The sequence below is a fragment of the Macrotis lagotis genome, chromosome X (assembly GCF_037893015.1).
Source record: "Macrotis lagotis isolate mMagLag1 chromosome X, bilby.v1.9.chrom.fasta, whole genome shotgun sequence".
Lineage (NCBI taxonomy): Eukaryota > Metazoa > Chordata > Mammalia > Peramelemorphia > Peramelidae > Macrotis > Macrotis lagotis.
The window spans coordinates 68,766,790-68,791,831 of NC_133666.1; the positions used below are offsets into that span (position 1 = coordinate 68,766,790).

The 25,042-nt window shown below is 42.2% G+C and overlaps 1 protein-coding gene across 1 annotated transcript in view; it reads left to right on the plus strand.

The window, feature by feature from the left end:
* Positions 1–7,530: 7,530 nt before the first annotated feature.
* Positions 7,531–25,042, plus strand: part of LOC141497509 (kelch-like protein 13) — a 37,681-nt gene continuing 20,169 nt past the window's right edge. Inside the window, exons 1-3 of the mRNA XM_074200162.1 lie at positions 7,531–8,109; positions 19,427–19,559; positions 19,978–20,174. Of these exons, the coding sequence (XP_074056263.1) occupies positions 7,996–8,109; positions 19,427–19,559; positions 19,978–20,174 (444 nt within the window). The 5' untranslated portion in view covers positions 7,531–7,995. The remainder of the gene's footprint in view (positions 8,110–19,426; positions 19,560–19,977; positions 20,175–25,042) is intronic.

Consider the following 25,042-nt stretch of genomic DNA (forward strand, 5'->3'; position numbering starts at 1 on the left):
TTCCAGAATGAAGTCCCAAGATGGAGTCAGTGCAGCTCACTCAGTTCCAACAATTCTCCATTCGCTGTTTTCAGTCCCTCAGTGGCTACCGCTCTGGGCAGAGGTGAGAATCAAGTGAGATAAACAAACCTTAAAATGCCATAGAATGTGAGCTACTAATGCTATTAACATCATACTAAGTGTCAGAGGAAGACAGAATATATTCTAGACAGGAGACAGGCACCGCTTAATACATAGTCATTCATTAATTGTGCAAAGGCATAATGATGGGAAATAGCATTATCACAGCTAGCGAGCCATTGGATTGAATGGAGTGAGCTTGGAAAGGTAGTTGGGAGCCATATTGCAGAAGACTTTTGGCTCTAAACCGAAGAGTTGTATGTTATTCTCCAAGTGTATGACATCACTGAAGACCTCTGAGTTGCAGAAGTGGGATGGAGAGAGCTTTGCTCTAGGATAAGCCCCTGGAGTCTAAATAAGAAGATAACAGAACCTGAGTCCATTAGCCCTTTTAATGTTTGTCCTTCATTCTCGAAGAAGACCATAACATCAGGGAGGTGATGCCATGACAAGCACATGAACTGGATTGGAGTGGGGGGGAGGGCTGTGCTAAGTCACCAGCCTCACTTTCTCCTCCAGAGACCGCTGGGTTCAGAGCCAGATAGGAATCAGGACAACTGGAGATGGCCCTGGATGTGAGGCTGTCAGGGTTAAGGGACTTGCCCAAGGTCACACAGCTAGGAAGTGACAAGTGTCTGAGGCCAACTTTGAATTCAGGTCCTTCTGACTCCAGGACTAGTGCTCTTATCCCTTTTACTTTACAAATGAAAAGTCTGTAAAAACTCAAGACTAGACTGATAATCATGTGTCAGATAGTAGAATAACTTCAAGTACCTCCATTGTCCACTTAAGCATAAACCATTGCAATTGAGTCCTTAGGTTTAAGCATCATGTCTCCTTTTTTGCTATGTATTATCTTAACTATCATTGGTCTATGTTGTATTTGACAGTTCTTTGAGATGCAGAGAGGGGCTGGCCTTGTAGCCAGGAGGACCCAGATGCAGACACTGTCTGTATCACATACCACCCTTGGACTCTTGATACAGCTCTGTGATTCTTTCCTCCTAATACAGATGACAATTCCTCTATAATTTAGGGAGATAGTCTTTTAGAGTTGGAGAAAATGGCCCTAAAAATCCCACGATACCCTGTGCACCAAAGAGCTGATACCTAGATAGAAAATAATAGAGTACTGTTGGCGGGAGGTGGGGTAAGGAAAGATTGTTATGAAACAAGACTTTTTTTTTTAATAGAATCCTACTTAGGAGTTTACATTAGTTAGTCCAATCTTATATATTCTTTTTTTTTAGGTGTTTTTTTTTTTGCAAGGCAAATGGGGTTAAGTGGCTTGCCCAAGGCCACACAGCTAGGTAATTATTAAGTGTCTGAGACTGGATTTGAACCCAGGTACTCCTGACTCCAGGGCCGGTGTTTTATCCACTGGGCCACCTAACCGGCCCTAGTTGGTCCAGTCTTGAAGGTATTCTGGTGCAGAGACAGTAATGATAGTGGTATATCCTTTATAATTTTTAGTTCAGTGTTGATGTTTTTGAATAACTTAGATGATTTTGGATTGTATGATGAAGAGGAGTTGACCATTTCAGTACTAGAAAATGCATTTTTTATTTACCATTCATCTCATTAGTCTATCATGACTGAAGATAGAGGGAAACCTGGATATTTTCTTGTGGTAGGTCACTAATCTCCATGAGGTACTGGCCAATCTCTAAAGTTCATCAGCATTTCTCATATTATTCTACAGGGGTAGGATTCCATTGAAGGCTTCTGAGTTGGAGAGGTGGGGTAGAGAGAGCTTTGCTTTAGGATGAGCTCCTGAGGACTAAAGAAAGAATACATTATCCCTTTTACTTTACAAATGAAAAGTCTCTCAAAGTTCTAAAATATACAATCAATTGTCATTGTAGCCACCTCTTTTTAGGGAATAGTTGTGGTTTTCTTGATGATGAGAGGATCTCAAAGGAGATTATATTGGTGGGATGGATCCACTACACAGTGGAGGATTGTGAAATCCATACAGAAATGTTGAGGCTTCACGTGTTCAGCTGGAATATAAAGTATGGAGGAATATGGAGAGCTGAGGGGGAATCAGAAAGATGAATTGGATCCAGCTGTGAGGGGCTTTACATAGCCAACAGAGGAGTTTAGATTTTATCCTAGAGGGATTAGGGAACATGGAAGCTTATTAAGCTGGGCACCAACATGGACAAACCTCTGACTCAAGGATATCAACTTGGGAGCCTCATGAAGGAGAAATTGAATTGGGGATGAATTGGAGGTAAAGCAACCAAGTGAGAGCTGAGCACGGCCACAAGTGAGGGGTTGTTGGATGGTTGAGTGAGGGGAAGGGGACATGTAGGAGGGATGTTGAGGATTTTAAAATGAAAAGACTGAGGAATTGATTGACTATGGGATGGGGAAGAAGTGGGGAAGAGTTGAGATTGATTCTGAGGTGACGTTTGTGGGTAACTTGAAGGATTTGGGGGATTCCTTCCCTCCAACAGAATCAGGGAAGTTATAAAGAAGGGTAGATAGACTTGGGAAGAAATTTTGAGGTGTCTTTGGGATACCCAGAAGGTGATAGCTAATAGTCACTTGGCGATTATAATAATGTTTGTCCTTCACTTTTGAAGAAGACCGTGACATCACGGACTTGATGCCATGACAAGCCCATGAATTGGATTTGAGGTGGGTGGGGGCTGTGCTGTTACCAGCTCACTTTGTCCTCCAGAGTCATCTGGGTCCAGTGGCCAGATAGGAATCAGGGCAACTGGAGATGGTCCTGGATGCGAGGCAATCAGGGTCAAGTGATTTGCCCAAAGTCACAAAGCTATTAAGTGGCAAGGTCTGAGGTGGGATTTGAACTCCCATTCTCCCAAATCCAAGGCCAGTGCACTGTACCACCTAGAAACTCAAGAGAGAGAGCTGAGGGCTGGATATGCTATTTAAACTATATTACTAGACAACTTTCTGTGTGTGTGTGTGTGTGTGTGTGTGTGTGTGTGTGTGTGTGTGTGTGTGAGAGAGAGAGAGAGAGAGAGAGAGAGAGAGAGAAAACAGTTTCTTAAATTTCTTAGTTGTGAATGGAATTTTTGTATACCTTGACTGTTAGCTATCTTAGGTTTCAGATATATTTCTTAGGGTGATATGAAAGCTCCTGCCAAGTCTTCTGTCACCTTCAAGGTTCCTTGGGAAAAGGTACCTCCTTTCCTCCATTTGTTGTGCCCCTTGAGCAAATTCAGCTGCCAGCAGAGTTATCTTTGCAGGGGAGGACTTGTATGAAGGGGGAAAAATCTTTCTTAATTTTTTAAATTGTTGGCAATCTGCAAGAGGATAACTAAAGTGAATAAATAAGTCTAGAACTTTGACTAACTTTTCTGTCTTCTTGATGCTTAGGGTTGATTTTAAGCATTAAGAAATGACTCCTGAGTATGGATCATTCATGAATGTTCTCTAAAGAGAAATGTTTCGGGCCAGGACTATATAATGAGAATGGGGTGACTGGAGCTTTGTCCAAGTACAGAGAATTTAAAGCTTCTGAGAACTTTTTTTTTGCAAGGCAATGGGGTTAAGTGACTTGCCCAGGGTCAGACAACTAAGTAATTATTAAGTGTCTGAGGCTGAGTTTCAACTCTGATCCTCCTGACTCCAGGGCCTGTGCTCTATCCACTAGGCCATCTAACTTCCCCACTTCTGCAGTTAAGTGGCAAAAATAGTAACTAGTTTAGCACCTAGTTAGCAAGAAGAAGTACCCTATAATAGAAGATAGGCCTGGTGGTCTTGAGACCACCATGCCAGTCTCTCTTTAAGAGAAGCTGCAGTTTAGAGAATCTGTTCATGTAAACCAATGTTAGAGGTTAGGCCTGGTTATCTTGTGCCCATTTTAACAGTCTTGCCTTAAAGGGAGGCTGCGAGCTTAGAAAATATACTCAGTTGGTAAAAGACTGATGATAATGTATTTCAAAAGTTAGTATAATTGTGTTTCCCCCCGCCCCCACCCCACCAGCTTGGTTTGCTCCCTGTTGACAAACCCCAAATAATATTTTGCCTTAACCCGATATGCCAATTGTCCATCTCCCGGGAGGCCACCCTGCATCAGCGTTTAAAAACCCCATTTTCAGAAGGGCCTGCTGGAGCCTCCCCTCTCTTCCAGTGGGAGGGGTCTGACCTATTTGAGTTATACTCTTCCGTTCCTGAGTGGGTCATTGAGGCCTCCTTTCTCTCCGCCCCCCTTCCCCACTGCTTGCCACAAAACTTGGTCTTGAATTGATTCCCACTGTTTTAAAGTGTTCTTCTCTGCACCTGAACTCATTAAGGGGTAGTTTTCCCCTTGTCTCTGGCTGGTTCTCTAGGCCCCTTTATTAGCATACGTTGAGGATGAGGCCGACTTTGCCCGTTGGCAGACTTTGCCCGTTGCCCGTGGCCCCTCCCCCAGAGAGGGTCGCTGTCTCGGGGGAAGCAGAGGGGGAAGCCTGTGCCCTTCCAGGAGGGCCTCCTCACTGCCAAAGGCCGGTCACCAGCCAGCCCAGCTCATTTTGTTTGGGGTCTCTGACTAGAAGCCAGTGTCCTGGCCTCAAGGCGCAGAAATAACTGGTGAGGGTTTGGAGGCGAATTCTCTTTCTAACAAACTTCAAGGAAAGCACCAGTTCTTTCACTAGTCTGGAGCTGTATTATGCTGGGGATTAGACACTGCTGGAAACACTTGGCTTGCCTGGTTGGGGGTAAGAAGCCCAGCCCTGGGCACATCTTCCAAGCTCCCAGCAGTGGCTTGGAGTGTGCCTGGCCTCCTTTACTCTCCCTTCCCCTTTCCTCCCCTCCCTTCCCCTCCAGAATTATTCATTATAGAAAATGTGTGTTGTAACCAGATCAACAGAGCACTTGTTACTAAGGGCCCTCTGCTAGGACAAGGAACTAACTATCTTGGGGACAACCCTGGATTGTAATAGTGGTTCTTGTAATGAGGGAAAAAAGTACACCCCTTTGAGGAGTATTTTTCCTTTCTCCTTTAAATTGCAAATTCGTTTGGAAAGTCTGAGCAGGCACACAAGACACTGATGCTTCTTTCCAGTGATTTCTGATGAAGAAAAATGTATCTGCCTTTGTCTCCCTCTGTTTTGAGCCTATTACTAACATTTCTTGAGTAGAGTAAGAATCCTTCTCAGGGGGTGCCTCCCCCTCCCTCCCCATCTCTAACACAGGCAGGAATGGGAAAGACCATGGGCTCAGCCCATTCCTGTGCGCTTGGGTGGAGAGCTACCCAGATGGGATTGCTTGGGCTACTAGATGCTGAAATATTCAGGAGGCAGAAGCACCAGACCCACCGCCCTCCTCCATGCCTCACTGTGCCCAATAATTGAGATTCCTAAAGCTGGCCCTGAGTCATCGGGGAGAACTGTGAAGCTGCTTATGAAGGCAGGGAAGCATGAGATATGGATTTTTAGTTAGGGCTTTAAGGATCAGATTTCATTTTATCTGGGAAATTCAGTTATGTAGTTCCTCATTGTTAAGTAATCTTGCCTAAATGACATGTTTCTTCAATTAGAGCTTGCTTCCTTCTTTGATCATTAAATGTTTCTCAGTTCAAATATCTCTTGTCAGATAATGCTTGAAAGAATAAAAAACCTATTAAGCTTTTCTGTGGGGCTGAACTTGGTGCCAGACCCTGGCAATACAAAGAAAAGCAAAATGGCACTTGCTCTCCAGGAGCTCACACTTTGTTAGGAAGATCCACCATAGGAAGTTTCAGCAGCAGGGCTGAAGGAAAGACCCAGTGATCCTTATGGAACAGCAGCAAGAGAGATGGTAATGCAGCTTCTTTAAGATCATTTTTGTTGCTAAAAGTGGATGTATTTCTGATGCTGAACTTCATGCCTAGCATTCAAGGCCTTTTTGCAACCTGGCTTTCCCCTCAACTTAACTTGTTGCAGTCCAGCTGAACAACCCTCTCTCCCTCCATTCCCCCTGTGCTTTCTCACCTCTTTCATTGCTCTGTTCTCATATAGTTGAGCCATCCTCTTCCTCCTCCTCCTCCCTCCTGTCCCTTCCCAGTTTCCCTGGGCACATGCTATTACAGATCTCTCAGGCCTATCCAGCATTCTGTTCTCAAGGGAAAGCACATACCACTAAAGGAGGAGGGCTACCAGCCCACTGCAAAGGGATGGAGAGCAGAGGATGGAAAGGCTGTACTAGCTGCCTCAGCTTCTCTCACTTCTCTTCTCTTGCATTTTGGCTGCTGAACTCATCAACTCAACAGAAACTGTTTTTTGCAAGGTCAGCATTGAGCTCTGAATCACTAAATCAGAGGGTCTTTTCTCAGTCCTTGTCGCCCTCTCTGTGACTCAGGCTGTCCTCCTCAGTCATGGGCCCTACAGCTTGGCCTGGGAGAGGTCTCTGCCCAAACCTGAGCCTCATAGTGCCCACCTCCACCTTGGGTAGATTCCACAAGCCAGCAAGTGCCTTGCCGTGTAAGTGCAATGAATCAAAAGCCATGAATGGTGTTATTATTCTTGTTGATAATAATAATTGATACTGGGCTCTTGAGCTTCATTAAATGTCAGTTGTTGTTATGACTCTTGACAGTTTGGGGCGATATTTATTATGTGACTGTTCACGGGCAGGGCATTGTTTGAGGGGCTCCATTCTGGTCTTCCCCTCTCCCCACAAAGGTGGTTAATCCCTCAATGAGTTGGGTATTTAAGAGAGTTTCTGGGACTGAACAGTTTGCTCCTCTGAGGCCACTGTGCTCCTCAGTCTCCCCCAAAGTAGCCAGGCTGGTTCTGCATCCACAGATGTGCAGCTCTTCCATATGCCTGTTGTCAAGGCCTTTCCAGCTTGGTGCTCAGCTGGCAGAGCTTGTGAGAATCCTCACCAGCATGAGGATGACTTTAGAGGAGGGGCAGAGAGAGAGCAAGCTGTGATCTCACACAATAATTAATGAACCTGGCAAGTGTCCTCACAAGGTCTGGAGGGTTCTGTAAGGCTCCAGGTGGGAAGTAACCATCCAGCAGCTTCAAGGAGGACTGTATGGAAGAGGTGCTGAGAGCAGTGCAGGCATGGGAATTGTTTCACAAAGAAACAGAGTTGGGAAACTAAGGGAAGGGGACTGGTCCAGTTTGGCTGCAATATCCAATACATGGAGAAAGAAAGTAAGAGAAGAGAAGGCCAAAAGTTTGGGGAATCTTTGCACTCCAGGCAAAATAGCAGCCTGGGCCTGCTGAATAGTGGTGTTTTCCCCCTTGAGAACCACTCCATTTGGTATGTGAACAGATGCATGTGTGTGCGTGCAGACACACACACACACACACACACACACACACACACACAAACACGCTCACACGCTCTCTCCGTACTGCATTTCATAATGCCTCACATTTATTTATGTAGTGTCCTTCAACTGCTGTTTTGTTGAAGAGCCGACACTTGGGCTAAGTGAAAGATAGTGCCAGCCAGGAAGAGAGCATTCCCTTCCCATGGACTGTTTCTGAAGCTTGTAAGAATGACTTATAATTAGAAATAAATGTACATGAAAGACTTGGCAGACGCATGACTTGTCCCTTTTGACCTTTCTCCAGCTTCAGGGGGTTACCAGGTCAGTGCCAACACCAAGAGACCACCAAAGTCCCCCATGAGCAGCCAGCCAGTACATAATAAAGCGGCACTTTGGGAGAAGTTTATTTGTGCTTGTCTGGAGTTCCTCTTTGACCTCTGTGACACTGAGGGCAAGCACTGGGGGAAGCCATGAATTTCTCCAATTTCCTCCTTTATTCATAACTGACAAACTGAAGCTGGGGGCCAGTAGTCCCTGCCATGTCTTTCTTTGAGGTATTATCCATTATTGTGAATGGAAGAACAGATTTAAAGTTATGATTCTTTTCCCCTCATTCTTTTAGATCTCTGGTGGAAGAGGAAGACCCTCACATGAAAGTATCTCTTGTTAGCAGCGATATGGGCATGGCTGCCCACCTGCAGTCATCCAAGACAGGAGCTACACGGTTTTTCACGAGCAATAGCCATAGTTCTGCAGTGTTACAGGTAATATAGCCTCTCCTTTTGCTGTGCTTCTGTAACTTCTGAAATGCTAAGCTTGAAAAATGTTTGGAGTGGGTCACTCTATACACCCTTCACAAGGCCTCCAAATCCAAGTTGGGATAGTGGGAGTAAGTTGTCCTATGCACTTGCTTAGGGCATCTGTGCGTCAGCCTGAGTTTCCCATTCTTTGTGGAATGTATGTAGAGGAGAGGAGTACAGAATGCATTTTGAAAAGATTTCCATTGAAATTAGCTGGAAAGAATTTGGACCCTCCCAAGTATCTGTCTTCGGTTACCTGGAAAATTATTTTGATACAGCACCTGTTTTTTTCCAAGTGTTCCCGCTTTAGTCAGAATAGTTGAGTGAAATTTGCTATACTTTGTTTATGCTAAAGTCTATTTTAGTCCCTTTTATTTTCCTGTTAAATCAAGTTCTGTAACGTTATGAGAGCTCTGACCTTTCCCTTTTCATCCAATACCTCTCTGTTCAGTGTTTCATAATGATAGCAAGTGAGAGCAGTAGTAGGCAACCCAGAAACAAGTTCTGCAAACTGGAATAGGGTTGGGGGTGGGGGCAAGGATGGACTATAATACAGCCACTAGATTTCCCTGGAGCAGAAATATCCTCCTGGAGCCCTCATCCCGTCTTCAGACCAGCTCCCATATCCAGGGATGTTGGCCTGGGGGGACCAGGGGATAGGACTGACCTGGAGCCATTGATAGATAAGGAAGAACTGGGAATGATTAAGGTAAATGTATTTTACTACTTAATATTTCATTAAAACTTGTTTTATGTCGTATATTCTGTTTAGAGGAGCACTGCCCAACACTTACATTGAACTACTTTAATAAAATCTACTTTTAAAGACAAGGCATAATTGAGTGGCACACCTTGCTGTTCTTACTCTTTAATGCTATTAGAAAGTCTCTCTCTTTGACCTCAAGGCCACCACCAAGGATGACATCATGTCCTAATTGGTGCATAACCTGGAAAAAAATCACTGCTATTGCAAGCCCACATTCATGATGCAGTGATTGCAAACATTCCAGTTGAGTTTTAGTTCCCCCTTAAGTGATGCTTCCTGCACCATTGTCTCCATCCTTGGATTGGACAGCTTACTATCTTCTTTACACTGTGGATCCTTTTTATACTGGCATTCCAGGGCAAAGAGCATTCTCTTCCGAGGAGGAGAAGGGCAATATCATTCCATCTACTGCAGCCAGTGATTCATTTCTTTGTCCTCCCTAGAATAGTTGACTTTTGCATCTTAAGAGTCCCCTGCTCTCCTAGGCTGACATCTTGTTGGCTAACAATGCTCAGCTCTTTTCCATGCTCAAGGAAGACTATTTTGATGTGCCAATGATCCCCAAGCTCTCCGGTTAAGACATTTGGTTGAGAACAGGATCATCCAATCCAGCATGATCTTCTAAGGTACCATGATCGTTGTTCCATGCTGAATGGTTGCCAGTGGGTTTTACAAATCTAGATGACATTGTCTTTTCATCTTATATGGTCTCCCTCAGGATAATGAGTTCCATATGGTTAGTATTTGGTGGGCAAAGAAATAATTTCCATTTATTTGCCCCCAAATTAAGTCCTTTGAGCTTGAAAGGCATTGTTAATGGGTCCTCTTTTGGTCTATGTCATCAGAGATGTGTGTCGAGAAATGTTAGCTGTGTTGAGAAATGTTAACATCTAAAGAAAAGCATCAAAAACTTTTAAATGGCTGTAAAATTGGTCTAATGAGGAAATGTTGTAGAAATGAAATCAATTTAAGCTGGAGAAAGGAAGGCTGAGGAGGGGTTTAAATGAGTATTGTAGAGGGGACCCGTAGAGTCCAAAGCAGGGAAATGGACCTATAAGGTTGGCTAAACTAGTGGGGCCCAATTAGACAGCAGAAGGAGTTTTCAATTATTCAAATGATTTAAAAACTAGAACAGGATATAAAGACATAGTTTACTCTCCTTCATGGGGGGTGATAGGACTTGTAGAGAGCAGGGGCTAGAGGGCACTAGGAGCCCCTGCATCAGGTCCAGAAGATGCCAGAGTTGTTGAAGGACTACTGGGGGGGGGGTTGTCACGTGGTTGTAAGTGATAGAGAGCTTGGTAGATCTGGTAGATTTGGGAAGACCCTGACTTGATAGGAGCTAGGAGCTGGGCAAGGGTCAGCTGAGTACCAGTGATCTTTAGCAAAGAAGGAGCCTGGAGCAGGTTGGTGAAAGAGGTGAGGGAGTGAGGACCAAGAGAAAGGAAGTAAATGGCATGTGGTAGATGCTGCTGGGCTGACGATTTTATTTGTAACACATTAAAGGATGGTAGAGCTCAGCTAAGGGGGAAGGGAGAACTGAGAACCTTTGAATGGAGTGCCGAGGAGATGAGCAGCTGTCCAGGAAGGTATGAAGAGTCTCACTGTAAGAAAGTGAAGTAATTCAGATCCCAGGGAGCAAAGAATTCAATTTTATTTCATGTCTGTGACAAAATAGAACTTAATCCCCAAACCAAAAATAAAGGAAGGCAAAAATTGTGCTAGACTTGGAGGAGAGTTTTGTGGTAGGTCTCTTAGAAACCCAAGGCTGATGGTGAGTCTCCCTGGCCAAGAGTTACCGAGCCCCTCCTCTACCCATTCTGGGTAGGGATAGACTAGATAGGGGAGGGAAGACCGGTGAGCAGACCAGGTCTGAAGTGGCCTACTCCTCCTTTGAGAAATGATGGCTTTGGTCACAGGGAATGGTGAAGAGAATGGTGAACTTGCCAAACTGGTATGATGAAGGAACTGGGGGGGGGGTTATAATATAGAAAAGGAAACCAGGGTTCTAGTCTCTCTTCTGTCACTATATGACTATGTGATCTTGGCAAGTCACTGAATATATCTGAACTTTGGTTTCTCTGTATATTGGATTTAATCTAAGATTGCATGTTGAAATAGGAGTACTGGACTTGAAGACAGGAGGGACTTGGCTTTAGATTTCACTCCTTTGGCCCTGACCAAATCCATTTACCTTTTGGAGCCTTACTTTGTTTATCTGTAAAAGGGGAATGATGATACCTATAATATTTTTTGTGAAACTCCTGTTAAGGTAGTATACATAAAAGAGTTTGACAAAACTGTGCTATAGAAGTGCCACCTGCTTCTTTCTGCCAGCCACTTTTTAAAAAATATTTTTATGTATTTGTTTTTCCATGCCAACAATGGTTTTCACCAATCTTTATTTTGGGCAAGAATTTGAATTTTACATTTTTCTCTCTCCCTTGCTAACTACCTTTAATGAGGAGACCAAAGGGTTCCATTTGGTAAAGAGACAGGCAATGTTCTCCCACAGGTCTTGTGCCAAGATCCCAGATGGAAACTGAAAAAACTTTCCCAATCCCTACTAGTCCTACATTGTATAGGACAGGCTTTGTCCATAGGTCTCATGAACAACCTTAGTCAATAGTAAGCAAGAGAGAGCCTTGAGTTGGCATAGATGATAGAAGGGAGATATAGAGGAAGAGAAAGGAGAGGAGATAAGCATGGAAAGTGACTGGGCCCTAGGGTTCTCCAAAAGGGTGGGATATGGTTGCTGCTCTCCAGGTTTTGAGCTGGGAGAAGATAAAACACAGATGAAATGAGAGACTTCCTGTCTCTGACTCTCTGCCTCTTCTCCATCTATGTGGGTCAATGATAAATTGCACAATATCTACTCTAAGAGCAGTTTGATGTGGAAAACTAGAAGCTGGCCTGGAGCTGAGCTGTTGGAGGACTAACAGCATTCTCATCTATCTTGAAGGAAGGGACCTTGCAGGTAGGGTCTGCTCAGGGAGGTCTGCTTGCCTGGAACAGAGCGTAACTTTGGGGAAGAATGATCTGGACCACCAGAGCCACTCACCTGGGAGTTTGCAGCCATTTCCTAACTTGCCTTCTGCCTCCAGGTCTTGTGGGTGCCTTCTTCAGAAAGTTCAGATTTCTTGAGCCTGACATTTCATCTTCCACCATCTGACCTTGCCCTGTTTCTTTCCAGCCTTAGCTCATGCTCTCTCATCTTCTAGTTCCTGAGCCAAACTGGAAGAGTTGTCATCCCCTGGGTATTTAGATGCCTTTACTCATGCTGTTTCCTGTGCTCAACATTTTTTTCTGTCTATAGAATATTCAAACTAGTCTCAGCCATACTTGAATAGGAATCCTCCTATGAGACACCTGACTGGTGGTTGGGCAGCCTTGGTTTAGAGTTTTCTAGTGAGAGAGAAATGGAACCTGTCACCTCATTAGCTCACCCATTTTGATTGGATGTCATTACAATCATGATTCTGAACAGGGTGGGGGAGGTTCATAGACTTGAGCAGACCATGACCCAAGGAATCTATGAGCACCCAAAGTGGTAAAGAACCCCTCCCCTCCACCCTTCCATGGACGTAGGGATTCTGGTCCTAGCTGCTCAACTCTTCTCTCAGGTACTTGAAAATGTTTGCTGGCATGACTAGTTGATATTGCTTAGTACCAATGAGAAGATCTTGGAGCATAGGGCAGGGGAATGATGTGGCAGAGACAGGGGAACAGCAAATAAGATGGTTTATGAAATAAGAATCTTTGGGCATGCCTAGGTAAGAGAGACTGCTTAGTAAACTCAAATCGGGAAAAGCTGTGGAAGAAGACCCTAAATCTCTTGGCATAAAAAGCAGTTTACAAAAAAGGAGGCCATATGCTGACATGAGAGGATTGGGATAGGGGAGCCTCAAGTTCTGGGTGGGGTGAAGAGAAACCATCTTTGTATGTGAAGATGGTATCTTAGAATTTTCTTAAAGGAAAGACAACATGAGCTTAAGAGAAATGACACTTTAAAATGGCAGAAGGGCATACATAGTAAGTTAAATGTAGGCCCCTTGGGATATCCTCAGTTGTCCAGACCTTGACTTTGGGGCTCTAGTCATTCTAGCTGGCTTGACTTTCTTTCTACCTGCTAGTCTAAGCTTTCTCTTCCTGAGCACCTCCCTTTAGCCCCAAAAGAAAAGTCTAGTTCGAGGGTTTTCTATTCTAGTTTGTCTTTGGTCAGCCCAATGTTGGCTTTGTACTTTCTGCTCTCCCTTCACGCTACTGGTGTAGGATTGCCATAGGAATCCAGGTTTCTTCCTAGCCTCGGGGCTCTTCATCTTTTTGGGGTCCTGGACCCTTCTGGTAGGAGCTCCCTATGAATTGTTGCTCAGAATATGTATTTAAATTAAATAAAATACAGTGGATTACAAAAGAAACCAAAGGTTAGTGAGAAGAAAGATATTATTCTCCCCCAGCCCCCCATTCAAGTTCCAGGCCCTCTGAAATATGGCCACAAACCCTTGAGTTTGGAATTAGGCCAGATTAAGAGCTCCTGCTCCCATACCTCTTCAACCAGTGACAGAGACTCAATGGAGGCTGCCTGCTTCTTTTGCATTTCCCCATTTCCTTTGGGCTTTCCCATCCCATTACTACAGCAATTAATTGTTTTCCTCTCTTATTTTCTGGGCTCTCTTCTTCAATCCTCTCTTTTAGCACCACCTCTTTTCTTTCCTTAGATTTTTTTCATAGCCAGACCAAATTTTTTTTTCTTTCTCAGCTTAGCCCCCATTCTCTCTTTCCTTTCCCACCTTCATAGTATATCAGCGTTTGAAAACCCCACCCCTTGGCCTTGGGTGGTGACTGTGTTTTTGACCCTCCATGTGTGGAAGCTCCAGCTGTCTATAATGTTTCTTCTGAATTCCCATTTCACTGTTTCCAGAGATAAGCTCTGCTCTCCTATTCCCTACTTTGGCCTTGATCTCATGTACAGTTGGCAGGTGGTTTAATGGAAAAGAAGAGGAAATAAAAACAGTTTTAGGGTTTACATAAAAAATGAGTATCCTTGAAGGAATTAGAATGAAGTGTTTGAATTTTGTTTTTTAATTAACAAAATTCTATTTTCATTCTCCTCACATCTCCTCCCATGGCATCCTACCCTACCAGACAAATCCTGTCCCATCCTGTTTCCAGAATGCTGCCTTAGGAAAATAGCAATGCCATTGGAACAAATATGGCAAGTCAAGAAAAACAAATTCCCACATTGGCTATGTAAAATAAAAACACCTGCTTGCTGAGTCTATCATATCTCTTTCAGGAAGTACAAAGGATACTTCATCATTGATCCCCTGAATTTCTGGTTGGCTATTTTGTTCAAGTTTTTTTATGTTAATAGTATTTTATATTTTCCAATTACATGTAAAGCTAATTTTCAACATTCATTTTTGTAAAATTTTGTTTTCAAGTTATCTTTCTCCCTCTTATCTCTCCCCCTTTTTAAGACAGCAAGCAATCTAATACAGTTAAACACAAACATGTCATTGTTGTTTGTCCTTCATTCTTTTTTTGTAAAATTTATTTATTTTGTCACATGATGACAATAGTCTTGTAAAAGTAAACATGATCCCTCTTCCCTCACAAAGATAGATAACCTCAAGAAAAATAAAGTGAAAGGAAAAAAAAAAAGTGTGCTTCACTCTGTATTCAGATACCATCAATTCACTCTTTGGGATGGATTGTAGTCTTTATCATAAGTCCATCAGAAAAGTTGCTTCAATAGCTATTACTAACTGTATTACCCTCCATCCAATTCCTCCCCACCCCCATTTATTCTATTTGCTCTCTCCTTTCACCCTATCCCTCCTCAAAAGTGTGTTGTATCTGACTACCCCCTCTCATGATCTTCTCTCTCCTATCACCTACACCTCCCCTCCCCTCCTCCAGTCCCCTTTCTCTCATCTCTTTCCTCTTCTGTTTTCTTCTAGGGTAACATAAATTTCTATACCCTATTGAGTATGTATGTTATTTCCTCTCTGAGTCACCTCTGATGAGAATGAAGGCACACTCACTCCCACTCATTCCCCCCATTGCAAAATCTTTTTCTTGCCTCTTTTATAAGAAATATTTTAGCCCATTCTACCTCTCCTTCCCCTTTCTCCCAGTACATTTCCTTTTACATCCCTTCACTCCATCTTTTTACAATATTATACCATTATATTCAGCTCCCTCCTGTGCCTTGTCCATATATGCTCCTTCAAACTTCCCTAATAAATGAAAAGGTTCATATGAGTTATCACTATCATCTTCCCAGGCAGGAATACACACAGTTCTACATCATTAAATCCCTCATAATTAGCCCTTCCTGTCCACCCACTCTATGCTTCATCTGAATCCTGCACTTGAAGATCAAACTTTCTATTCAGCTCTGGTCATTTCAACAGGAACATTTGAAATTCCCGTTTCATTGAAAATCCATCTCCCCCCCACCCCCAAGAAAAGGATGTTCATTTTTGCTGGGTAGTTGATTCTCACTTGTAATCCAAGCTCTTTTGCCTCCCAGAATATCATATTCGAAGCCCTACGTACCCTTAAGGTAGATGCTGCCAAATCCTTTGTAATCCAGACTGTGACTCCATAGTAATTGAATTGTTTCTTTCTGGCTGCTTGGAGTATTTTCTCTTTGATTTGGAAGTTCTGAAATTGGCTACAATATTCTTGCCAGTTTTTAGTTTGGGATTTCTTTCAGGAGGTGTTTGGTGGATTCCCCCAATTTCTATTTTTACCATTTGCTCCTAGGATATCAGGGCAATTTTCTTGGAGAATTTCTTGGAAAATGAAGTCTAGGCTCTTTTGCTGATCATGACTTTCAGGTAACCCAATAATTTTAAAATTATCTTTCCCTGATCTGTTTTCCAGGTTAGTTGTTTTTCTAATGGGATATTTTATATTTTCTTCTAATTTTTCATTCTTTTGGTTTAATTTATATTATTTCTTGAGTTTTCACATAATCATCAACTTTTCCTTAGCTCCATTCTACATTTGAAGGTATTTTATTCAGAGATTTTTTTTATCTCCTTTTCCAACTCACCAATTCTGCTTTTTTAGCTATTCTTCTCTTTGCTAAGCTTTTGGACTGCTTTTTCCATTTGGCCTAAACTGGTTTTGAAGATGTTATTTTCTTCAGTATTTTTTGAATCTCCTTTCACTGGGCTGTTGACTTGGTTTTCATGATTTTCCTGCATTGCTTTCACTTCTCTTTCCATTTTTTCCTTGACCTCCTGTACTTGATTTTCAAAATTTTTTTTGAGTTCTTCCACAGCCTGAGACCAATTAATATTTTTCTTGGAGACTGTGGATACAGAAGCTTTAACTTTGTCATCTTCTGAGTGCGTATTTTGATCCTGCCTGGGACCAAAATAATTATCTATGGTCAGATTCTTTTTCTTCTGTTGTTTGCTCATTTCCCCCATTTTTGACTTGATTTTAACTCTTTGTTAAGGTGGGGCTCTGCTTTTGGGGTAGAGGATGCACTGTCCCAAGCTTTTGAGGGTTTTTGTTACTGTTTTCAGTGACTCCGCCCAAGGACCTCAATTCCTTAAGGTCTCATGGGAGGCTATGACTACTCTTCTGGCCTGAGCTCTGGTCTGTGGATGACCACAGGCATTCCTCTCTTCCCTCAAACTGTGAGGAGAGTTCCTGCTCCTCTATGGTAGTAAGGGATCCCAGACTGTGACCTGGATCTGAGTATGGGCAAATCAGCAGAGTCTTGTCTCAGGGGTAGCAGAGAGACCTCTGTAGTCTCCCCCAACCTCCTTACCATCCATGGGCTGATTGCTCTGGAAGCAGCTTTTGGGTGGCTCTGCAGACCAACTTCTGGTTCCTGGGGTTGTACCGAGGTCCGCACTGGCATAGTTTCTGTGCTCACTATGGTGTGGTAGTTTTCCTGCTGACCTTCCAGGTTTTTCTTGGCAATTCCTGGGCTGAGAGGTCTGGAAACTATCCTGCTACTATGGATACAGGAACCCCCAGGGACTCAGGTGCCTGGGGGTTGTTCCTGGTTGACTGGAGCCAGTCTGCGCTGGCAATACCACCTGGACTGTAATGTGACTCTTTTCCAACTCTGGTGGAACAGAGTCTTCCTGTGGATCTTCCATATTGTCTTGGGCTGGAAAATTGTTTTACTCAGTCTTTTTGTGGGTTCCACCACTCTAGAATTTGGTTAGAATTATAATTTAAAGGCATTTGGAGTAGTCTGAGGGATAACTCCTGGGATTTCTTGCCTTCACTCCACCTCCACCTAGAATGAAGTATTTGAAAAAGGAAAAAGATAACAACTTTTCTGAAATTCTGAATTTAAAAAAATGGTGGAAAAAACTTTAGTTAAAATCAGCAATCTTCTAATTCATCTTTCCCCACTGTAGAATCTTTCTCCCTGGTGATGGGCTGATGTGTATGTCAAGGCCCATGCTTTTGCCAGGCTATTCTTTTCCACTTGAGTTCATTATGAGTAAAACATCAGTACATACAGAAATAGTCCCTGAATTGTTATGAAAAATGTTCTTTGTGATATATGATATAAACCCAGAAACATCTTAACATTTGAGAAATTAATAGTAAATTAATAGTAAATACTGAGAAAAAGTTAAAACCCCTTATTGCTAAGTGAAATCTTGCAAAAGGACTTTTGTTACTTGGTTTGATATAAGATCTGGGATATCAGCCACAGGTAGGCTTGAAGAAAGGCGGTCTTTGTCCATGTCTTCTGACTCCTAAGTTATAGTTAGTGGAGTGGTAAAGGGGTAGAGCAGGTAGGGATAGAGCTACCCTTGGGGGAAGTAATGTTCTTCCTTACCTAGTGATACTGGGGTTGGGGTAGAGCTTGCTCTGCCTTACATTGCTCAAAAATAAATGTGGGTTGTGATTATGATGGAATTGTTAGGGCAGCTAAAAATTGAACAACAATGGAAACCAATTTCTTCTATGACTTCTTCCTTCCCCTTCCTGTCTGCAATTAGAAGACATGGAGGTGATATTGGTTTTGAATGAGTATCTCGGCCCTCTTTTTGCCGCCCACCTATCACCCGGGGAGGTCCATCGCTTCCATTTGCAGAGCAGCACCTTTGGGCTTGGGCATTTGTTTACATCGACCCTATTTGCTAGTAGATGCCATTGCGATTGGGATCCTTTCCTGCTTTCAACGTTTGCTTGATGAAGGCTTCTGATTTTAGAGATTGAATTGTTAGCCTATTTGGATTCTTCTTGCTGGGCATCCTTAGCCTTCCATGTCTCAAAGAAACAGGATTGGATTAAATAAGGTCCTTGCATTCTATTTTCTGTGTTCTTCCTTCAGAATTCTAACAACAAATTTTCTGAAAATGGGGTCTGCCTTCTCTTAGGTCTCTTTCCCCCTTTCCCCTGCCATGGGATACGAATATAGCTACTAAAGTCCACTGAAGAAATCAGTGATTGCCTTGTCATGGCTAATACTCATTGATGAGGACTTGTATCCCCTACAGGGCATTCCAGACCTAGAGCGAGAAAAGATATCTTAGTGGTTGCCTATCTGAAGTCCAGAGAATGGAAAGGAAGCAGCAGGTAGTGAATGGCAGAACTAGGATTCCATTCCAGGTCTGGGGACTCCAGATCAAACTCTATGCCATGTTGATTACCTGGTGGTCAGCCTCTCTCTTTTAAGCTGGGCCTAGATGAGCATTCAGACTTCTCACTTTGGACCTACCGAACTCTGCTTTACTGAGTCACTGTCATATCACGAAGCATCTGAGTAGGACTCTGGGAGGGGGAGGGTCCTGTAGCTGTAGATTTGTAGATACATGTATGTATGTTATGTATGGGGGGGAAAGATCGGTTTGTATGTCTATGTGGGTGGGTATAGACACCCACCCACACATACCATATATAAATATAAGTATATATTAGAGACTGTAGTAGAGAGTTATCCTTAATTACATGTCATACCTGTGTGACCATGAGCCAATTCATTCTCTTCTCCGAGTCCCAGGCAGCTCTCTAAGACTAAGTTATACTGAGTAGTTGAACCATATCAGTGGGAGGAGTTTGCACACTAAGAATTCCTCTGATTAACGAAATTATGACCTTTTCCTCCTGCCAGAAAAAGATGCATATGTGCCCCCCGACTCTATTATTGAGTAATTAGAACTGAAAGGCACTTCTATTTAACCCCCTCATTTTGCAGAGCACAAAAGTGAAGGTTGATACAATATTCTTTTTTTCCTTCAAAAAAAAAGTATAGTTTCATTTTATTCCTGTTGATAAAACTATCAAACTTGGGAATCTATTCAATGCCCCTTAATTATTCTGGACTCTAAAATTGCTTTGATTTTCTGGGTCTTTTTTTTGTAATCCTAAATACAACCTTGTCACTGTTAAGTAGCCTCTTGGAGTTGGAAGAACCTTCCCTGCTGTGAGTCTTCACACAGAGTGAGAGGCTGCCAAGGGTCACCTGCACATGACTTCTTTCTTGAGGAATGAATGATTGATGTTGTGATCTTGTTGTAGGGCTTTGACCAGCTCCGTGTCGAAGGATTGCTCTGTGATGTGAGCCTTGTCCCTGGAGATGGAGATGAAGCCTTTCCTGTTCACAGGGCCATGATGGCATCTGCCAGTGATTACTTCAAGGCTATGTTTACAGGTGAAGTACTCTTAATTTGCAGTCTTAATTTGAAGTCATTGTCTCCTGGATGTGGATGATCAATCTTTAGGATGGTAGTATTCTGATTTACTTCTATGGGAGAGGAGTAACCAGAAGACACGGTTAAGAGGGATCCTAGCTTCACTTGGCAAATGGATTCAAACTGATTTTCCCATTTGTACCCATTTTGACCTGCAAGGTTTCTTCTTCAGACAAAAGCCCCCTTGGATAAGTGGGGAGAGCCTTTTGGAAACACTTGCTCCACCTGTCTGGTACCCCAGGCATCCTTTGGATTATTACTAAACCTTCTTGGTCAATGGTGTTTTTCCACTTAATTTTATTCCATACTATTGGCCAAAATGAGTTCTGCCTTCATTCAAAGATTCCCTTCCATTTATCCCAATGTCTTTTTCTCCAGGTGGCATGAAAGAACAAGATTTAATGTGCATTAAACTGCATGGAGTGAATAAAATTGGACTGAAGAAAATCATTGATTTCATCTACACTGCAAAACTCTCTCTTAATATGGACAACCTGCAAGATACACTGGAAGCTGCGAGCTTTCTCCAGATTCTGCCCGTCTTGGATTTCTGCAAGGTGTTTCTGATATCAGGGGTAAGACCCTTTTACTTTGTTACTGCTATTGTTTCCATGCTCTCTTCTAATTCTTCACTCTCCAGTCCACCATTGGACTTCTGAACCACCCATCATCCCATGTGCTTGGCAGACAGGCAGGCAGGTTCATAGCTCTTTCAAGGATCTTCAGACTGGCAGATTCTTAATTGAAACACAGATTGAAGCAAAGCAGGCCCAGGAAAATGGAGTCATTAACTTAGTTGTTTTATGCATGGACACAGAGGTCATGAAGAACCTTGGTAGCCATTAATTGATGAATGGATGGATGAATAAATGAATGAATGAATGAATGAATGAATGAATACATCGGGCTCCTCTTCACTATACATTGAACCTGTTCTCCTGGGGCTTGCTTAATGTCTGCAAATGCCTGTGCTTTCACAAAAGACTGACATGGAGATGAAATACTGGAGAGAGACCTTTGGAACTCTGAAGACTTGATTTGAAATAGTTTTCTGGAAATCTGGGTGGCTTTTTTTCCTGCAGCCCAGACTTTGGAACAGCTGCCAACCTTGAACATGGTAACAAGGGGAGTCCACCGTCCATTCAGGAGCCAATGCTTAGGTAGAAGTTGAGTTGAGTTGGGGTGGGGTGGGGGGAGTGTAAGGCACAGCCAAGAGTGACAGACAGGGAGCAGCCTTAGCAGGTTTCAGGACTTTGTCTGTTTTCTTTTGGCTTTTTGGTGCCACAGCTTTCTAGTCTGCTCCCTTCAGATTTGATTTGGAAAGATTAAAAATATACCAAGTTTTCTCCAGAAGGATTTCCAGGCCTTGTCATTATATGTGACTCCAGGGAAGGTGAACCATCTTGATTTCTCTCCACTATTTTTAATAGATCACATGGAAGGATTTCTTTTCCTCTAGCTGTGTGTGGCCCACCCTTGAGTATAATTTTAGAAAAACATGGTTTGTTGATGCTTTTTTTTAGATTTTTGCAAGGCAAATGGGGTTAAGTGGCTTGCCTAAGGCCACACAGCTAGGTAATTATTAAGTGTCTGAGACCGGATTTGAATCCAGGTACTCCTGACTCCAAGGCTGGTGCTTTATCCACTGCGCCACCTAGCCGCCCCTGTTGATGCTTTTTCATAGAGATTCTTTTATCATGTCAAATCTTCAAGTTCCATTAAATTTTAGTTACTTCACAATTTGTCATTAATTATTTTATCTTAATTTTCAACTTCTCAAATAATCAAGAGCTAATATCCGAAGTTTATAAAGATAGTTTTTTTAAAAAAAATACACTTTTATATTTCATTTTTTAAATGCTCTCTTTCACATCTCTGTGCACATCTTTAAACTTTTAGCAAAGTTGCTTTCTTGCCCTGTGTAGTTTTCTTCTTTTTTTTTTAGGTTTTTGCAAGGTAATGGGGTTAAATGGCTTGCCCACGGCCACACAGCTAGGTAATTACTAAGTGTCTAAGGTCGAATTTGAACTCAGGTCCTCCTCACTCCAGGGCTGGTGCTCTATCCACTGTGCCACCTAGCCACCCCCCGAGTAGTTTTCTAAGTGATTTTTCTCTCCATTGTATCATTGTTTAGCTCAAGTGGAGGAAAAACTTGGCTTATTTCCCACATGACTTTGTATTGCCCTTACAACCCTGGCTACTTTTTATTTCATAAATTGTGTCACACTACTATCATAATTTAATTGTGGCTACTAAATGAGTTTTTATTTCTTGAATAGTGAAAGTGTTGTTTTTTCCAAGGAACTGAATACATTCATGGTTTGGTCCTCATTTTATGTTTTTGTCATTATATCGACCTTGAGTTGATGGTGAACCAAATCTTGTTGACTGGGTTATTTTAATTTCTTACATACACTTATTATTTGAAATGGACCAACAGTTGAAATTGAATTTGCAGGATTATAATGGGATGTCATTCTTTGAAGTCAAGCTATGTGCAATGTTGAATATACTTGGTTTGGTGTTCACTAGTTTACATCCTTCTTAATTGTTTTTCCAGTTTCAGTAGTTAATTTTTTAATATAACTGCACAAGAGTGAAATCAGATACTGACTGTGCCAAAGCCTATTACATAAACAAAGGCCAGATTGGGGAAAAAATATGGAATGCCAGAATTGGACGATGGAGGCTCAGTGGCCATCAGTAACCTCTTCTAGAGCCTCTCCTGAATCTGTTCATTCAACCTTCCCTTGAAGGCTTGCGGTACGGGGTAGCTTACAACTTCCTGAGGAGGCTAGAGAAGATCCATTTCATTTTTCACTTTGGAAAAGGAAGCTTTTCCTGGCATCTGGCCTAAATGGACTTCTTTACAAGCCCCTCCCCGCTTCTCCTCAGTTCTCTGCTAGTGCTTCTGCTTTAGCCCTTTCCTTTCTCTGGCTTAAATAGTTCCAGAATAATGGATTCAAAGTTGGAATTATGAATAATAATTAAAATTCTATTTTAGCATGTTACCATGTATGCTTCTGCAAATAGAGATGAAGATATTGAAATCCATTTGGTAACTAAATACCAAGTTAGTCTTTTTTTTCCTGTTGATTGATGAAGTACTTGTAATGGTTGATGAATTTCTATAGACTACTATGTTGGCATGGAACTTAGCCAAAATGTGCATTAGAACTGTATTGTTTCACCCCTTTGAGAATGTCTTTCTCTTCTGAACCATTTATTTATTTATTTCCCCCCTAGTTTTGCTTTTTTTGTTGTTTCTTTTTTGCAAGGCAATGGGGTTAAGTGACTTGCCCAAGGTTACACAGCTAAGTAATTATTAAGTGTCTGAGCTCGGATTTGAACTCAGGTACTCCTGACTCCAGGGCTGGTACTCTATCCACAGTGCCACCTAGCCGCCCTCTTCTTAACCATTTAAACACCAATTTAAAGATTAGGCCAGACTAACCAGCTCTTACGGACTTTTTAACTAGTCATCAGCTTTCCATTCTTGGTTGAGCATATGCACCACATTTCAGTATTATGGAGGAGTGGGGGTTTAGTCTTTCATTGGTGGTTTATCCCCTTTCTTGGAAATATTCTCCTGCTTTTTCTGTTCTCTTTATAATGCACTTTTGCATCAAGACTCAATATGTGTTCCAGTAAACCTCTGAAGAGACTTAGAAGAGATCCCAGATGCCATCTCATCCTCTCCCCTCATTGGATTTCTACAGAAAGCCACCCCCCACAGTCCTCTCTTCTTTCGTTTTGCCCAGGTAGTTGCATTAGCAGCCCTGCAGTGTATAACTTTCCCCAGGAGCTCAAAATCACTTCTTTTTCTATTGTCTTTATTCGAAGCATTTTCTCTCTTCTTTCAAAGGGCAATTTCCATTTTAAATCTGCCCATTTTTCCTCTTCTCAGCTAACAAATGCATCTTCAAACTAGTGCTTTGGTTTCCTTTCCTTGCTGATAACTATACACTTCAAGTTGCTGGGGAGACATTTCAAAGGAAGAGTAATAAGAACAATATAAACAACAGAATAATGACAAATTATTTCAAATTGCAGATCTAGTAGGAAGCTCCAATCTTAACTCACCACATTTTCTTAAGCTGCTAATCTCTAGGAACCTGACAAAACCCACTCTTCACTTTAGATGAGCATTTTCCTCCTGCCTCTCTCTTGGCCTGAGGGCATGTGACTGTGGGCTACAGAGCAAAACTTGGGCAGCAGAGCAACATTAATTTATTGCAAATGAAACAATGAAATTAAATCATCGAGAGCTAACAGTACCCCCTCCCCCAATCTCCCAGTATCAATAAAAGATGCTTGCCACATAGAGTCTACGAGCTGATTTTTGCTGCTCCATGATTTTGGAGAGGAAGTAGAGCATAGACAGTGTTGAGTATCAAAGAGCCCACAAAGCACCGTACTTTTGGCTCATAGTGAGTACCCAACAAATGCTCAGCTTCATTCTTTCAAAACATTTATATTTGCATTTGGATTATATTTTTATACTTTCAAAGGAATACAATCTGGTAGCTTACATCATCCTTTCAGACAAAATAATGGAAACAATCCTGAAATCCCCCATTTGGGAAGAACCTAAAACATTCTTCAGTCAAACCTCTGCCTGAAACTTGTCTACTTAATGTTGTCACCCAGTGCTGACCCAATCTTTGAAGGTCTTCGATGATCATTTACTCTCTGCCTCTCTAGGTAGTCCAACTGTTAGGAACTTTTTTCTTTTTCTTGAGCTCAAAGGTTCCCCTGTGCCTGCTGGAGCTTCCTCAACCAGAAGAAGTCCAATCTTTTTCCATAAATTAGGGGACTAGAAACAGTTTTTCTTTATATTTCTTTTTGCACCCTTAGCCATAGCATAAGGTCCTGCCCAGTTTAGGCTGTCACAGATCTCTGACAGTGAATTGTAATAATTAAAAGCTTCTTCTGCCCAGTTTCCTTTCTCTTCCATAGTTAAAATGACACCCCCCCCCCAGTTTCCTTTACCTTCCTGTTGGTATAATGGTTTCAAGTATATTCACCAACCTGGTCACCCCCCTTCAGATGTGTTGTAGCTTGTTGATGTCATTCCTAAAATGAGGTACCCAGAACTGGCCCCAGTATACTATCTGGGGTCTAGCCAGGGCTGAAGACAGAAGGAAATGGAAATATCCATTCAAGTGTTTGAAAATGATCTCATTATTTCTATTAATCATTAAGTCTGATCCTGTTCTTTTGCCTCCAATCCCTTGTTTGCCCTTCATTGTCAAATGTCTGTTTTCAAATTTGTATTGCCCAGTATTGGACCAGAGTTTCATGTCTAGAAGAATTAGTGCTTTCCATCTTTATATTATCTAAACTTGTCTTTTTTTCCTGGGTACATAAAGTTTATTTTTTCATTTTTAAAATAGTTTTCATACTTAGCTTTGGTTTTTACATCACCTTCAGACATGACTTT